At 42.9% G+C, this 17,810-nt stretch overlaps 1 protein-coding gene across 1 annotated transcript; it reads left to right on the top strand.

The window, feature by feature from the left end:
- Positions 1-1,034: 1,034 nt before the first annotated feature.
- and2 (actinodin2) lies at positions 1,035-5,876 on the top strand (the record flags this gene model as incomplete). Its single annotated transcript, XM_084547224.1, has 6 exons — positions 1,035-1,164; positions 1,299-1,427; positions 3,298-3,342; positions 3,701-3,864; positions 4,338-5,234; positions 5,466-5,876. The coding sequence occupies 6 exons, from the start codon at positions 1,035-1,037 to the stop codon at positions 5,874-5,876; spliced, it is 1,776 nt and encodes a 591-aa protein (XP_084403350.1).
- Between the last annotated feature and the right edge of the window lie 11,934 nt (positions 5,877-17,810).

The raw sequence follows: 17,810 nt of genomic DNA, 5'->3' as shown, positions 1-17,810 counted from the left end.
ATATTTGAAATGGTTAGCAAACAGAAAAGAATAAAGAGTGTTTAGCTCAAAGTTAACTTTATAAAAAGTTAACTTGTCAAAAGAGTAAGCTAAAAGGATAACGGTTAAAACCTTACATTTATTGAAAACAACTAGCTAAAGGTTTGAGGAAAAAAATCTGCTACCACCCTGCAATGGTGCCGTGTGTATACTCTATATATGTACAGTATGTTTATGTTTGTGTGTTTTTTAATGGAACATGTATCCACGGAGGCCGACTGTGCTGAGTGGCTTGTTTCAGCGCATGTTTTGCAGTCTCCATGGCTCCCACATGCACCGTTCCACCGACACAGGCTGTGCAGGCTACGTGGCACAATCCGAGCATCAGGATCGTGCACCAGACAAACACACTGCTGCTTCCGATTGGCTGCTACAGCTGCAGCAGTTTGCTTCATTAGCTGCTCTCTGTTTGAGTCCTGCTTCTCCTAATGACTCAAGCTTCCTCCGTTGCATATGCAGCATTAAAGTAAGCCTCTTTACAGCCAGGTAAAAGACGAGTGGTTCTGAAAGTGTGTAAAGTGGTTGAAAAATCCTCATTCTCAGTCGCCTTTTACCTCTGGCATTACAGTCTGACACTTTTTTTTTTTTAATTCTATATTTTTAAAAAACATTATCAAATGAGCTGGTGCATTTGCAGCTTGGATGTAGCGTTGCATCACTGGAGTGAAATGAGTCATGTTTTCTGTCATCCTGGACAATGTTGCTCACACATTTGTCAATACACTGATGCAACACAGTAGTTATTTCAGAAATAGTTTTTTATCCTTCGCAGTCAATTTCTGCAGAGAGGCTGTTCTTAGGAAGATGAAGCGCTGAAATAAAACATAAAAAGATGTGCTCCTTAGGTTTCTTTGCAGCAGTTAGAGGAAGTTATTGTTGTTTATTGTTAAGGAAAGAAGCATGAAGACTGCCTCCAAAGTTGTATAAGTGACAGTTTAATTGCTGCACCCAGCTGTGATGTGTTTATTCCAAAATCAACCATTTGTTCAGATGCAATGTCGCCCGATAAGTCTGGATTCCAAACCTGTGAGAAAAGAAACGTGGTCCTAAGTGGCACCTTGTTAAACGGTTTTCCACTCAGAGCAGTCGTGCCGCTCACCTTTCCTAATTACAGGACCGCCATTGGTTGGATGGACGGCAACGCAGGAGCCAATCCCGGAGCGCCTAACAGCACGCCGGAGCTGAACGACATGCCTTTTTGTTTTTAATGATCACGAGGGCTCCTTAAAAATGTTTCCCCTCATGTCTGTCCCATACAGGGGAGCAAAGAGGTAGAGGGTTTAGACAGCTCGGGCAACCACAGTGCAGCAGGTCCTCCCCGTCATCCCCAAGAGAGCCGCCGGATCCAGAGGTGATCTCAGGAGGCCACAGCTTCAGCACCTTTTCAGGTAAGGACCGATGATATTACTTGAGGTTTATGTGTTTCCAGAGTGACTTTCTGCGACTTCAGCTGATTTGCGTTGGCTTGAAAAGTGCTCAGATTCAGAAGCCAGAGAGAAACTTCAAGGAGACAATTTGTCTTTTTGAGCCCAGCAGCTGCAATTCAATTCAACATCCTTTTGTGCAGCAGTAGAAAAGAACGTCTCAGTGTTCTTGGCTGTTTGATTGTCGAGTTCAGTCTCTTTATTTGATATTCTGATATTCAGAACTGAATCCTTATTTTTCTCAGTAATCCCTGAAAGGCTCTATTACAGCATGTCCTCAATCCTCTCATCCTCTTACTTAAATAAAAGCGTGCTCGCTCTCTCTTTGTTTCAAGTGCATTGTCTTCTCAAGGATTTCCATATCTAACACTTAGCTCCACAATGAGCTACAAGACGCAGGGATCCACGAAAGTCTAGTTGCATTGTGATGCTACGGTACCCTGCTAGAAAATGAATCCTGCAAATACACTAATGTCTTCTGTCTGTTCCCCCAGGAAGGACAAAAAAAACAGAAAATGGCACGTGTTGGACGATCATCGCTTTCCCTGATCCACTCAGGATTCTTGTTAGCGATCGTTTTATTATCAGGTGAGAGTTGACTCGCGACCGCACTGTTGTGTTAGTGTACTCTAATGTCATAGTAGTTCATGCTGAAGATGTTTAAACAGCAGCTTTTAAAGAACTCAATGATCAGATAAAGAGCGTACGATTACCCGTGACCTTCACACATTTTAATTTTGATATTTTGCTGCAAAATCTTTTTAAAATGAGCCTGAATTTTGGGGGATTCAAAGATTAAATCGACTAACAATGAGGAAAACAGGATTCTGACATTCTTGCACATGTTCAGTCGGTGTCGAAAAGGCTTAGAAACATCTTTTAGACCAGTATTTATCAAAATATTTGATCAGTGACCCCTTATAAACAACTTGTCAGGCCATTGCCAGGTCATTCCTTCTGGTTGGTTTAATGAGAAGGATTTATTTAACTGCTTATTGACCCATATGGTTACTCTACCATAAGAAATATGCATAAATGTAGTTTAAAAAAGTCCACCTCGACAAACAGTAGATTGCTATTTGCTCCATTTATCTGTGTTATAAATGTAGTTTCATTGTATTTGCAGTACTGTTGCTTTCTTTAGTGCTTTTTTTTATTAATTCATCTTTTGGCGGTGTGTTTTAGAGGACACTGGTGCCACATTGTCATAAAGACACAGTTGCCCTCATCTATTTAGCAGTAAAAAAAAAAAAAAGAAGCATGTAATGAAAATGACCCCCAGCACCACAAAACCTTTCTGGACTCATAAAGAGACATCTATCCCTGCTCCTCTGGGACATTTTCCACGTTAATAAATTAAAGGGAACGGATATCCTCTGCGATAATCAGCTGACTTGGCTGTTTTCTCATAATCATAAACCTCTGCAGGAAGCCCCTGCTGGAGCAGAAGACACCCAGACACGTCCCCCTCCCCTCCCACCAGCCTCTTTTACAGTGTATCTGTAATTGGTTTGTGTGAGGGCCCACTCTTTGTAGTTTTTACAGGTTGACTGTTTAAGGAGGCCCCAAGTAGCTGCATAAAGTCCTGGCTCGGGTCTGGTTCAAAGCTAAACGTTACATGCGTGGGGCTGGGTGGGAGGCGGCGGAGGGGGGTGTGGGGTGTTTAACCTGTGGGATGCTGCCTGCGCTGAGGCGCCGGGGCCCCAGCACCTGCCGCGTTTCACTGAAGGGGCTTATTAGCGGGGTCAGCGTTTTTGAGGGAAAGCTCAACATCTGGTCCTAGTCAGTGAACGTCCCTGCTGCTGCTAATGTGGCTGCTGCTTGTGTTTTACAGACTTTCTGGGGGCCGTTCCCGTGGAGCAGCACAAACAGGAGGAAGGTGAGGAGGCGTGACGTGGCATGTGGCTTCAACAACGACAACAACACATTTATTTTTAATATCTTAAAGCATAAAGCACTGGAAATAAAGAATCTAGACGCTGTACATTTCTGGTATAGAAGAAAACTTAGACCTTTTTATTGTCTTGATGTTTTGCACACTTTGAAATTTGACTACTGCCGGCACATTTCTTTGGATAAGTCCAAAAACCATTACATATAACATTAAATATGAATATAAGTCTATAAAGATTATCTGGGGTCTGAGCACATTGATCTGTTCAGTCTTCAGCATGATTTCTTTTGAGCAGCACGCTAACCTGAACTCCATTTCTCTGCCTCTCCTCCCCTCCCCTCAGTGACTGCGGTGTCTGGCGATGTGAAAACCGAGGCCATGGCCAACCTGAAAAAGCTGGTTCGCAACAGAAGAAACGCCGCCGTCTTAGCCGTGCCCCATTTCAAACGTATGCCAGACTTCTGGGGATGGTACAAGTACTTCATGGACAGCCACAACCAGGAGGGAGTGAGTGGAGCTTGTCTCGCATTAATTATTCAGGCTCTACCCAGTCATGATTACGAAACAGTGCTTGTTTTTCTTTTAAAAACTGAGGCAACAGTTTGCGTCACTATTTAAAAGCGACTTTCACAGTTTCTTTTTTTTAAATCAGCCATGTTCCATGTGGCAAGATTTAACAGTTTCCTTACGTCTGGAGTCCAGAAGACAACAATAAAAGATTCCTTGCTCAGATCATGCTTGTGTAAATGTATTAATATGCATTTTACTATCTTAATATGCACAGATACTTTCCAGTACTCAGTACCCATGAGAGCTTTGTGTTTCTGAACCACGCTTCATATTCTGAGAAACAGAAAAATCTGAAAAAAGTTATCCACAGGGGAGAGAGCTTCATTTGAATTATTTGAATTTTGCTTTTGAAGGCTTGGAGAGGATTTTGAATGAGAAGATATTCATTAATTTTGCTTCCTTCTCGTCAGGTTGAGGACCTGGACCGCCTGTACATGGCCTACCTGCAGAACAAGCACAGGTCAGAGGAGGGACCCACCTTCAATCACTACCTCACGCACCTGAGTGAAATCTATAAGACCTGCGCCGATTCTGATGATCCAGAGTGCATCTCGGAGTCCACTAGCAAGCCAAAGGCGGCCATGGTGATGCCTGCCCCCATCAAGTCTGCTGCCGTCAGGCTGTGCAACCCCTACCTCGACCCCTACTGCCTCTACCCCCTCCTCCCCAAGGCTGCCATGCCAGAGCCTGAGCCAGCTCCCGTCAAGGTGCCAGCTCCCATCCTCACCCCAATGCTGCCCATGCCCATGAAGAGCCATGCAGGTTTCTACTACTATGCCCCTGTCCTGGAGCCCTTCCTGAGCGCTGAGCAGAAGACCGAGCTGCTGAGAATCTGCAACCCTGAAGATGTGGAGTGCCTGCAGTACCACCTGAGGGCAGCGTACGGCTACCGCCCAGCCCCCGGTCCAGCTCCATCCTATGCTGCCCTCAAATGCGACCCCAGGGACCCCTACTGTAAGCCCCTCCTGGTCCAGAAATCTCCCACCGGCTTTTACCACCTGATGTATCCCGGCTGCGATCCAGCGTTGGATCCTCTGTGCGTGGTCAACGTTGCAGCTCCCGCTCCCCTGGCTGCTGAGGAGGCCCCGAAAGAGCAGCACTGCAACCCTCTCTTCGACGCAGGCTGCAACCCCCTGACTGCCACCAAGATGTCTGGTCTCACCAAGCCCGTCCTGGAGTATGCCCCCAACGATGAGCCCGCACCTCCTGCTGCTCCTCTGTCCTGCGACCCCCAGAATGATCCATTCTGCATACTGGCAGCCGCCGCTGCCCTGCGCAGGCCCGCTCCACAGATCCCCGAGCACCAGGTCTGAGTTTGAAGTCCTGTTATTAGGTTTAAGTAGTTCAGTGTTTTAACTAACGTAATATAATCCTACACATTGAATCACTCTCTTTAATTTTCTATTCTTTAACATTGGGTTTATTAAATAATGTAGTAAAATGAAACAGGTCTTGAATAATGCTTTTGTTTGCTATCTTTGATCTGCTTTGCATCTGTTTTGAACCAAAACCAAAAAAAAAATCAATCAATCAACCAGGTTCGCTACAACCTCGGCGTCCGTGGCAAGACCAAGGAGGGCTACGACTGCTATGTGCACTATGACAAAGACTGCACCCCGGTCAAGTCTGGCCCCAAGGCCAAGGCCGACATCAAGGCTCCAGCCAAACCCTTCTGCCATCCGTATGATACCAACTGTGGCAAGTTCGCTTCACCCTCCGGCGCCGAGCCCCCCAGGGACGGCATAATCCTGCCCGATCCTCACTGCGACCCCGAGTACGACTTCAACTGCCGCCTGCGTCGCGCCGAGCCTGCCGCCGCCGCCGCAGCTGATGAGCCTGCTGCCGCCGAGGAAAAGGCTGCAGATGAACCCGCCAAGGAGGCGCCTGCCGCTGCTGCTGTCCCAAACTTTGAAGATTTCCTCAGGGGCGTCATGAGGCAGTACAAATAGATTTTAGGCAAACCAACGCCTGCCTGTTAAGCTAACCGGTGAAAACTGAGCTACAGTCTCTGATGTTTATGGACTTCACGGACCACAGTATCGTCAGCGCCGTACACACCTATCAAATCAATCACAAAATATTCCAGCTTTCTAAACAATAAATTAGATTTTCCCAAAGAATCTGAAGGTTTCCTTGTCTGTTTGGTCTGTTTTCATCAAGCAGGTCGAACAAGCAACAGAAAACATTGTGTGAAACTTTTTCATTAGTTACTTCATGTTTGTATGTTTGTAGAAACAAAAAAAAAGTCGTATGTATAGATGTGTGATAGCCTGAATTTGCAGTAGCTGGCAAGCTTTTCTCTCTGTTGTACATTCTTTTTACCCCGCGTGTATTTAACATTGTTTTACACAGCTTCCTGTAGCTCTAAGCCTTGTAACGCTTCGTCTGTTTAGTTTTTATGAAGTTCTAAATAAAATTAAAAAAAAGATCTACTCAACTCCATTTCTCAACAGTCTTCACGCGGAGGCCACAGACGCTTCTGCTCGGCAGCCAAAAATAGAAAACGACAGCAGCTAAAACAGAATCCCACAGTATATATTGTTTTAAACCCCGCCACCGTAGAGAGCCCTGCTCTGTGAATGTACACATAATTATAGTCCCCAGCTGTTGCGTCTAACACGTATTTGTGCCAGCTGGCAGCTCGTGTTGAGCTTTCACCACTTTATGCTCCGCCATTATCAAAACAGTGCATTGTTGCTACATCTGCACAGTTTATTTTCGTACATAAATATATATGTTTTTCGTGATAGCACGTTACATCGCAGGATCCCTGATGAATTAGAGACTTGGCAGGTTTTTAGAAAATCTAGGAGAAGTTGGGGATGACATGCAACAACTACAACAATGTTATAAACTGTATTTGCAGAATTAATTTGTCTGATTTATCAATGATTATGAAAGAGCAAGTGCAGTCAAGGAGACTTCCTCTTCACCATCAGCTGTACACTAGCTTTAAGACAACTCTAACAATCTCAGCACGGTGGAACAGTGGGTAGCGCTGGTGCCTCACAGCAAGAAGGTCCTCGGTTCAAATCCCCATCCCCGGGGTAGAGATGGTTTGATTCTCAGGGACTTTCTGTGTGGAGTTTGCATGTTCTCCCCGTGTTTGCGTTGGTTTTCTCCGGGCACTCCGGTTTCCTCACATCATCAAAACATGGGTGCTAGGCGCCGGGTCAGGTTGGCTCACAGTGGCGGCGTGCATGGTCGCAGCAGATCAGGACTAACCCTCCATCCGACCATGCAGTTTCGTTGTATGTTGTATAATGACAAAATAAAGCACTTTAGACTTTACTTTACACTAATAATACATAATTACATGCCTCTCTGACCTTAATAGTTCATGTGAATCATTTTCTGTCAAGACAGGAGGTGAAATCCAACAATGTTAATGAGTTTCACGTTGTCACAATCATACACAAAGCTTCCTGTCTGTAATATTTGAACATCGCAGTTTGTTCCTGCAGCAGATACATATGCAGCTCACGCCTCAGTTTGAACTGGATCAGAAAGTTTTACAAGCTGAATCACAAACTGAGTTTGGCTGACGAATGAGGGCATCTTTATTTAAAAAACACCAAAAGACCAACTGTGCTGAAACATTATATTTTGGAAATGAATTGCAGCTGTGGACCACCAGGACCGCATGTCTGTTAGCCAACATTTCAGCATTTCCAAACACTGACAGTCTCAAAGGCCGACAACACACAACCTGACCCAGTAATGACTACCTGAACACAACATGCACTCAAGAAAGGCCCACGTGTTCCTAATTGCAGCCTTTTGCTGGACTTGCGCTCAGCTCTCCTGCTGTACTGGAATTATAACAGTCAGAATAATGGCGTCGGGTCTGATGTGCTCCTATAGTTTGACTTTCTTAAATGTGCTGAAGAACACGAGGTAACTTGTTAGCGTGCAAGCCCGATGCATTTACATAAATCATCCAGTCACTCATTTTCTCAAGAGGTCATGTACATTTTTGTCGCTTTGCACACAAATCAATGTGCAGATACCCTCAGTATCACTGTACAGTCAGTTAAGACTCAGTTACCATAGCAACGTGCTCAAATTTTTAGCGCAGATTGTTACGTGTTTCAGTAAATGGGGTTTAATGTGCCATGCATTTACTCCACCAAGTCCTGTGTGTATTTAAATGCAGCTTTTCACGTCTAAACAGTTCATTTTTCAACAGAGTGTATTTGACTTATTTTGGTGAGTAATGGCACACAACACAAACTTATGTGCCTTCTGTGAAACGGGCACAGATAATCAAACAGTTGAGCGTCCCGATGATAAAACAACAAATGTCATTTTTTTCTTTTTAAATTTTTTTTAGATAATGTGCTTCAGCATGTGAGAAAAAAACAACAACAGAATATTGTCCTCATTCAAGCACAGACGGGGTTGGCAGATGTGTTACTGTGCATTTTGCACTGACGGTTCTAATTTATTTACAAGCACATGAATGAACGAGACGACGCATTTTTTTTTTTTGTGTCTAGGTTTTCTAGTTTGAGCCGTAGCGACCAGCCATGTTTGAGCGGGCTCTGGCTTTGGTCCGTGTAGAGAACAAAAGAGGCAGGACACCCTGTCGCAAAGCAAACTCATAATCGCATAAGACAAGACAAGACAAGACAGGACAGGATAGGACAGGACAAGACAAGAGATCTTAAGATAATGTGCAGTGACAACAAACACCTGAACAAAGACATTGCAGTGGTTTTAAACAATGACTCTGAGTAAACCGTAAAAGTTTCTCAACTCCAGCTCTATTTTCTCGTATCAAGCTGCTAATTGGACTTAAGCAAGTGCTGCATGGGACAGGTATTCGTGGTAACTGTTATCTATTTTAGGAAGTCCACTGGCTACAAAGTCCCAAAACATTCACTGTTTCTATCAGATGATAGGATGTTGCTTCAAAGATTGAACGTGGTTACCAGATATATTTGCCAAAATGTACTGTACAAACTGGAGCTGTTTCAGTTTGTTAAGCGCCTCCTTCACCGTTTTTTACCCCTGACCTTGAATTCATTGTTCATTTGTTGTAAATGTCCTTGGAGATAATAAAATCCTAATTTCAGAGATATTTTCACCCTTTTTTGGAGTGCGAGGCTTCATGTTTTCTTGCATCTTCCAGCAGGTGGTGCTGATCTCTCAGAGCTCATTGCTTTAGTCTGTGCAGGTGTACCAGCTGTCTGACTGAAACAACTGTCTTCATCTCAGCCTGATTGTCATGGCTGCTTCAAGAAAACATTCATAGTCAACGAAGGCCTCCCTCTTAATTAAGCAATTTATCCAATGTCAGTTGAGTCAGCAGGTCGGCTTCTCACCGATACCAGTAAAAACATTTTTAATCTAAGGCGTACACAACAATTTATCAAAGATGCTAGTTTAATACTTTAAGGCCGAGATGTGTGAACGCTGCATGAAGCGTCGTTGCTCAAAACTGAATTTCATTAAAGGTCGTCTTGGGGGATCAAAGATCAAACAGTGTGGAGAGGAGGAGAAAAAGAAAATGTTTGGAATCAATTTCACGCCTCTGTGAAGAATAATTGCTGTGGATTTTAAACATTATGATATTAAGATAAGCGTCTTTCAGCCTGTCACAGCGGAACGCATTTAGTCTACTGGTTTATCACGGCTGCCTGTTTTGTGTTAATTACCAAATATCTGCTGTGAAAAACCATTTTTCCTCCTGCTACTGTCTGTGGTTGTGAATCTCAGAGAGATAGATAGATAGACAGATAGACACACATATAGATAGATAGTGTATACATACTGAATGCAGTCTTGTCAAATTTAGAGCAGAGATCTATTGCCTTTGCAAATCTACACTGTGGAGTTATGCCATTAAGAACTATATATATACACATATATATATAGTTTGGCATTTGGGGAAATGCACATATTGGCTTTCTTTCTGAGAGTTATTTCGTATAATTCATCTTTTTTATTGAGCTGAAACAATAGTCCAACTGGAACGCGTAAACAAACAATTTTGTTGATCCATCCGTCCACCCCAACCTCCTCTTTCAGCCTCATTGAACTGTCATGAAACTGCTGATGCAGTGTTTCTTCGTGAGCTCACAGTCTCTCTAGTCTTTCTTAAATTAAATCATTTTGTACTTGCAATATGCATAAGGATATTTCTTTTCTGTCTCAGTTTACTTTATAAACCGCTTCAAAAACTCACCTTGTTTTATGCTCGAATGCTCCTTTAGACACATTCAAGAAACAAACTGAATAAAATAAATTCTCAAATTGTTCAAATATTCTGTTAAACTCAATCCTGAGAGCTACGAGGGGACGGTGGAGGTTTCTGAAGAACAGCTTCAGTTTCTAAGTGGTTTCAGTAGAAACATATGAAGAGGGTTTTTGAAAAACCTCTTAAAGGGCATTCGCCATTTTTTACGACCTTATTTCTGGCATAAAATACGATCGTTTACTCACCCATATAATTTTGGCGTCATTTGGAGTCGTTTGGACGATATTTAGATCCGTGTATATCCATATAGTTGGAGTGACTGGGGCACCAAAACGCAGCCTCTAAATAACGCATTATCTGCTGTGAAACTCATTCATTTCACCAATATTTTGTTATGATATGCTAGTGCTATTCCCCGTTGAGTCCGGAGTTACCTGTTATCATCATCTGGGGTCTGTAGATTAACCTACAGACCTCTGACCTGGATGATGTCATCTCTGAGCGCCGCGCGCACCCCGTGCGGCTTGTTCACCTGTAATTTGCTACTGCTAGTTTTTTTGCAACATGGCTGAATATTTTTCTGATTCTGAGGTTGTGGACGACAACTTTGTTTATGATGGACGTCCTTACCGTTTTGAGCCAGAGTATATGGATGAGGAGCTCGTTGAAAGGAGGATGCTGAGGCAGAGAGAGGAACAGCTGGCCAAAGAGAGGAACAGCTGGCCAAAGAACAACAAACCGCTGCACGTCCGCAAATAACACTAGTGCATCATAACAAAATATTGGTGAAATGAATGAGTTTCGCAGCAGATAATGCGTTATTTAGAGGCTGCGTTTCGGTGCCCCAGTCACTCCAACTATATGAATATACACGGATCTAAATATCGTCCAAATGACACCAAAGTTATATGGGTGAGTAAACGACCGTATTTTATGCCAGAAATAAGGTCCAGATTGTAAAAGACGGTAATTCCCCTTTAAGAGCTATTTCACAAAACTAATGTGATTTTTAAAGCTCAAATGAATTCAGATGACTCCATGAGTAATAGATGGACAAACAGAATCTAGACTTAACTACTCAGAGCACATATGCAACTATGACTGGAACAAAATCCACCTGTATTCCATTTTCTCTAAATTATTCACATCTGAACATTTATATCCATGTGCAACATACCTAGATGTATACATTATACATGAGCGCTCCATGGTCAGCTTTGGTATCGGGGACATCTGTTTGATAAAGAGCTCGAGCTGAGGTTTTACTGTCATAAGCATGCAGTTTGTCCTCAGTCACGTCTCCGTCCAAACAGCCATTTATAACCCAAACCCATCCTGTATAGAGAGGAAGGCTGACAAAACTAATGGACACTACATTTATTAATAACTCGCAAGCAAATACACTTTTTAGTTGACCAGAATTGAAGTGGTACACAAATGGTTCCCGAAGCCATTTGGGAAAAATGCGGTTTTCTTTGCAGCCAGCTGGTTGAGGGGTTGGTGGCCTTTTCAGCTGAATAAAACCTCCATACTCTCCACCAGCAGAGTCTAAAGCAGCTATATGAAGAATGGGATTTCATTTTCTTTGCCTACTCTGCTGTATTGCTTTTTATGTGAGTGAGGCAATAAAGTGAAAAGGTACACTAGGGCTGTAAATTGACAGGGGCTTGTATCTAGCAATCTGTAGGGACCCTTGCACTTATGCCACAGATGATGATTATGTTTTGTGGGCCGCTCTCTGCTCGCTGCATTATGTTGCTATTTCAGAGAGATGATGGAAAATGCAAATGATTAGCGGTGTGGGAGACTAAAAGTTATGCGAGAAAGTGAGTGTGACAGGCAGAGAGAGAGAGAGAGTCATTTGAAAGGTCAACACTGTATTAGCTCTCAGCGTGTTTTTGAATTAAATAATCCGACAAACTTTCCGCATATAGATGTGTTTTTCTGCTGCGGCTGATTCAAAGCAGACGCTCCTCACATTGTGCAGGTTTTAGAGTGGAAAAATAATCTATTAAATTATAAAAATAGCCTACTTTAGCTTAATTTATTTGATCCCCAAATTCTAAAAAGCTAGTCGTGTTTTTAATTTGCAATTTTATGCTGCAGTTTAATGAAAACATTTTATCACCTCCCGTCAACACTCGCTGTATTTCAAGTCAGCAGTAGGTCACAGAACGTGGAGAGTAACCCCACGGCGATTTGCACAATACTGCTTCTGTTCTTTAATCTACGTTCCCATAAAAACATTCACAGTAATAAATCTATCCTTTTTTATTTTTTACACAGGAGAAAAGCCTGAAGCTCTGTAACAAAAGTAACTGCAACAAAATATTTTACAGCTCCTTCTCCCCCTCCCAGAGCCTGCTTGGGCCTGTTTTATTTCTGAACTGTAAAGCAGTGGTAATTTCACTTGTTTCATCCGATTAATTAAAGTTTATTGTCTTATATGTTTGCGGGACCAGGCAGAGAATGAGGTAAACAGTCTGAAGTTAGTTTAAAGGACTTTTGTTTGGTTAATTCAAATCATTGCTAATGACAAATGACACTATTTGAAATTACTTGCTGGGTTATTTTGTAGCTAATCACTTAGCTATAAAAATGCTAGCCAACAACAACAGCCTGCTAAGCTAGCTAGCTAGCCAGATACTGTATTTGTTGCCTTAATTAGATTCAGAAGCCCTATAAAGACAGGATTTTAATAATAATTATAATAATTGTAACCCTTAATTGTCATGTAATCGGGAAATTTCACTTCCTGCTGAACCATGCGTTCAAACAGTAGTGTGTACAGTTGGAGCAGTGGGCTGCAGCCTCTAAGAACCGTTCCTGGGGAGCAATTTGGGGGTTAGATGCTTGCTAAGGGCACCTCAGCCATGGACAAAGTGGGAAGCAAACCTGGGACCCACCTGACCCACCAATGAGGACTGTCCCGCCCCAAAAAATTTGTTAAAAGACAACCTGTGTGTGTCAGGACCACGTAGTGTCTAGTGTCTGTTATTTTTAAGTTCAGTTTTCTGTCCTCTTTTCGTCACTTCCTGTTTTATTTTGAAGTCTGAGTCTGCTGAAGTCTGTCTTCCTGTCTAGTTCTGCCTGTGTGATTGCTTTCCCCGCCCTCATGTGTTTCACCTGTGTCTCATTGTCTCCCTCTCCCTCATGTATATATACGCTGTGTTCCCCTTTCCTCCTGCGCCACATCATCTCAAAGGATTCGCTTAAGTGTTCCAGTCTGGTTTTTCCCAGAGAGATTCCTAGTTGTAACTATAGCTAATCTTTGTTATCTGAATTTTTGCCTGCCGGACCTCTGCACCTTTGCCTGAATCCTGATTTCCTGATCCGTACTTGATAGTGTGATGCTAATGTGATTGTACACAGCTAGACATGCCCGGCTGGACCCAAGCTAGCTAGCTTGATTGCTAACCGGACAATAAAGGGGTGTACAATGACAAGTAGCGATGTGACGACGAGAGACTGTGGTGTTTTAACGGAATTAAGCAAGTTGTAGAAATGATGGGAGAAAATAACTTTTAGCAGCACAAAGTGGACGGGTACCAAGCTGAACTAATCTGAATTACGAGACGCCACAATTGGGGCAATGACCAATCAGAGTGTCTGATACAACTGACTGACAAATGGCGCAAACACAAAGTTTCTCAAACATTTACCGCAGGGGAACACCGTCCACAACCTCCGTACCACCAGATTTAATGTGAAGCGTCGGACGAACCCATATGGCCAAATGCTTCTTGTATGGGAAACATACAAAGGGCTAACCCAGGCAACCAGAGTCTGGAGGGTCAACTAGCGTCTAGCTGTACATAAAGATGGGAGACAAGTAAATAGTTGGCATGTCTTAAACTGTAAAAGCTCCACATCGACCCATTAAATTGAATTTATTTAAGTCTAAAATGATTTTTCTGCCAAGAGGGTTTTAAGACCAAAAGGTATGTATTGAATTGGACGTATTGTTGAGAATCTTGTCAAGGATGAAACCCAAAGCTCAAAAGGTAGCATCTGTCTGAGCTCATTTTCTCAGTTTCTTGTGCGATTGCCATTTAAATAAATAAAAATCTCTCAACAGCCACTCTCGCAGCACCCATAAAAAAGTTAGATATCGATGGTTGTCGGCAGATCTGATCAATGATGGCTGGCCACTTCTTTAATTCATTAACCGCACGGTGCATGGGCTTTCAGATGCGATCTAGCTTTGAATAACAGTGAGCTGCACTGACAGGCTTTGTCATCGATCTGTCACAGCTCGCCGGCTCTGCCAACGGAGATCAAACCCATGGGTAAACCTGGAGACGCCTGTCGTTCGTCAGCGTTGACTCACACCAAGAGGAACGGTGGATGGAGGGCGGGCGGAGGAGACGGAGCCGGAGTAAATAAAAGCTGCGGTTTATGTCGGATATTTGCACGGAGATACAGTAGGCAGGGAGCGGAGACTAGCGATGGAGAGACCGGGACAGACGAGCACACATGGACAGATGGAGACTTAGAGGGAGGCTGAGAGGGGGGAGTGAAAGAGAAAATGAAGGATGAAAGTTGACAGATGCACAGACAAACAAACTGTGTGATCGGGGGGCAAAGAAGTGAGGCCTTGGGTGTTCAGCAATCCAAAAAAAAAAACAAAACACAAAAAACAAACTCTATTATTGTTATTCAGCTGGCATTTCTCAGAGTCTCGCGGACAGCAAGTTTAAACCGACTCGCTACAAACGCGGCCTCTTGCTAAGTCTTGGCCTTGGAGGCGGCGCGGGAGACCCAGACCCTGTGGGAGTTTTCTCCGCTGCTTGAGTCAGCACGGCCGAGGTTTGTGCTGACTGTGCCTCAGTCTATGAATGGCAATGAGGGGAGGCAAAAAAAAAAGAAATTAGCTCCTCTGTACATTGATTACAACCTCAACACAGCAGAGGGAAACTGTTGCCCTGCCCGAGTCTATACGGCACATTTTGGATTCGAGGCACGGCAGCGTCTGCAGTCTGTTCATCAAAAGTTTCAAATGGAAATCTTTAGTATGAGCACTGCTGTCTCAAAGTAAAGTTTTCAAATACTCGCTGTCGGTATGTAACCAGGAGAATTGGCTTTATATATATTTTTTTTACACTGTTTGTACGAGGAGCCCAACAGAGATAGGAAAAATCTGCAAATATTAGGTGCAGACATTCACCAAAGACAGCAAACTGTGCATTACTGTCGCATTTGATGTTCTGCTTGTTGAGTGAGCCACAGTCAACAGCAGATAGCTTGTTTGTTGGCAGAGACGTACTGAAAAAATAGATATTCTGTAGCGTCTGAAATCCCAAAGTTGCTCTTCCTTCCGGCTAAATTCACATAATTTAAAGTACAACAAAGTCGAGCCAGAAATCTCAGGAGACTTGTCTTTTTTTTTTTTTTTTAAGAAGCTCAGCAGGAAACATTCTTTTCTTCACAAAGACATCGACTCCAGTCTTTTAAAATTTAAAGCCAAGTAAAGAGAAATATCACATGGCACTTTTGAAACATTTAATGGAAATGTGACACACTTCTTTCAAGTGCGAAGAATGCTTTTTGATTTTTTTTTCCCTCGTCCTGCTGATACAAATGTTTTTGTGTTCAAAGACAGAGAATGCTGTCAAAGTGCTTCTTTGCCTCGGGCTTTATTTATAATTTAAGATTTTCCCACTTTTTTTTTTTTTTTTTTTAAACAAAGAATCCTTAGCAGAACTATTTTAATGCTCCATCTCAAAATTCACATACCTAAAATACTGAACCAATAGGAGTGGATTGCAGGAACAAATATTACTGTTTTTGTTTTTTGCTTTAAATTTAGCACAGAGGGGAGGTTATTTTCTCTTTTTAAAGCTGGTTTTAAGACCGCTTCCTTTTTTTTTTTTGTGCTTTAAGTGTTTTAAAAGCATGCAAGGACCCCGCCAGACTCGGAGTCCCGTGGAGTTCAGTGGTATTGACCAAATTATGGATGGAAAACCACACACACAGACACACACACACGAATCCACATGCGTCGCTGAGCATTTGCTTTGAAGCAGCCCAGATTATTCCTTCAGAATGAATTTCTAATAGTTGCTGCATATTTAACTCGCGTGCTCTTGATGGCGGATGGAAGTCGACTTCACAGGTCGGACTCTAAATCTCTTTGACCCAAATCCTCCCAGATTGCTGTCAAACACGTCACACATCTATGCCGAACACAGTCTGGTGTGGTGAAACCATCTTCGGGGCTTTCAAGGATTCGGCTGGAAGCAGCGAAACTCAGGCCTTGCTTATTATACTCTATATGAACTACCCTTTACCTTGGATGTTTCTTTTGTGTGAGAAAATAATAAAGTAAGAGAAATCTTGTTTCCACCGCAGGATTATGGCCGGGAAAGTAGATTTTTTTCATGCTTTAGCCACACGAACCTCTTTGCTGCTTTGTGGAGTTCACAACATATTTACTGAAGGTCAGTAGTTTGCAGCGGCGGAGTGGAAGAGAAAGGAGAGCAGAGGCGAGATGACATATCCTTTGTCTGTGAAAGCAACACACTATCGTCTTTGTGAGACAAGGATAACTGGCAAAGCCCATCTTGTTTTGCCTTCTATGTGTCTCTGGCAGCGAAACCTTGGAAGAACAGACTCCCAGTGGGTTTTTTTTATTCTCGTTCTCTCACAGCAGGACAACTTGTTCAATCCCCCCGAGATTCGCACCAACCGTGTATTTTGGCTTTTGTTCTCCGCTGATGAAAGGTTCCTCAGCAACATGTTCTTCAATAATGCACTGTGCACACATGCAGGATTATTCTTTGTGTTTGATCATTGCAGATGCAACTACAAAAGTGATTTTGATAGTTGAGGTTGCTGGCGTGCCAGAGGCGTAGTTCAACATTGTAGGACATTCCTGTGTGAGCGTTCGATGAGATGATTGATGCTGCTCACATATTTGTCAGTTATATGACAAAATTGTAGTCCGTTTGCTATTCATAAAGATCCAAAGTGAAGGAAACCCTAGCCAAGATATAATTACATATACAATAATGAATTACTACTGGGTTAGGATTAATGAGCTTCAAAGATGCTAGTATATGGATGTGGTGCCTGGACAGAGCCAGGTATTTATGCTAAGCTAAGCTAACGTAATTAATGTAGACATGAGTGGTACTGATCTTCTTTGGACAAGAAATTGACTATAATGTTCATAAGTGGTTATTAAAAGTAGACTTTTACCTCTGGACAAAGCCACACTAACACTTCCCCCATTTTAAGTATTTATGCTATGCCATGCTAAGCTAACAGGCCGCTGGAAGCTTTGTATTTAACATGCAGTGGTATTAATTTTCTCAAGAGTAGAAAGCCAACAAGAGGATTGTTAAATCCTCTGAACATAATGTACCGCATGTGTAAAGATGTCGGTGCCCAGCTTACAAAAGAGTGTGCGTATATAAAGACTCGTTGAAGTGGTCTGCTGTGCGGGGTCGATGCAGGAAATACAAAAGAGGAAGATAAAGTTTGTTTTTCACAGTTTTACCAATGAAAAAAAGAAGGATTTTTCAACGGCGCAGTCCTCATTGATTCCAGCTTCATTCATCTTTTCAAACACTTGTCTGAACAACTCATAGGTTTTTCTGCCCCCATGTTTATGCCCCTGCTGGAAACGTGTCACTTCACCTGATGTTTCCCACACGTGGGGCAAACGTGCACAGAAGGA

The sequence above is a fragment of the Chelon labrosus genome (genome assembly GCF_963514085.1).
Source record: "Chelon labrosus genome assembly, chromosome: 6".
NCBI classification, from domain to species: Eukaryota; Metazoa; Chordata; class Actinopteri; order Mugiliformes; family Mugilidae; genus Chelon; species Chelon labrosus.
The sequence above is the reverse complement of the archived record's forward strand: the minus strand, read 5'-3'. Positions and strand labels throughout refer to the sequence as shown.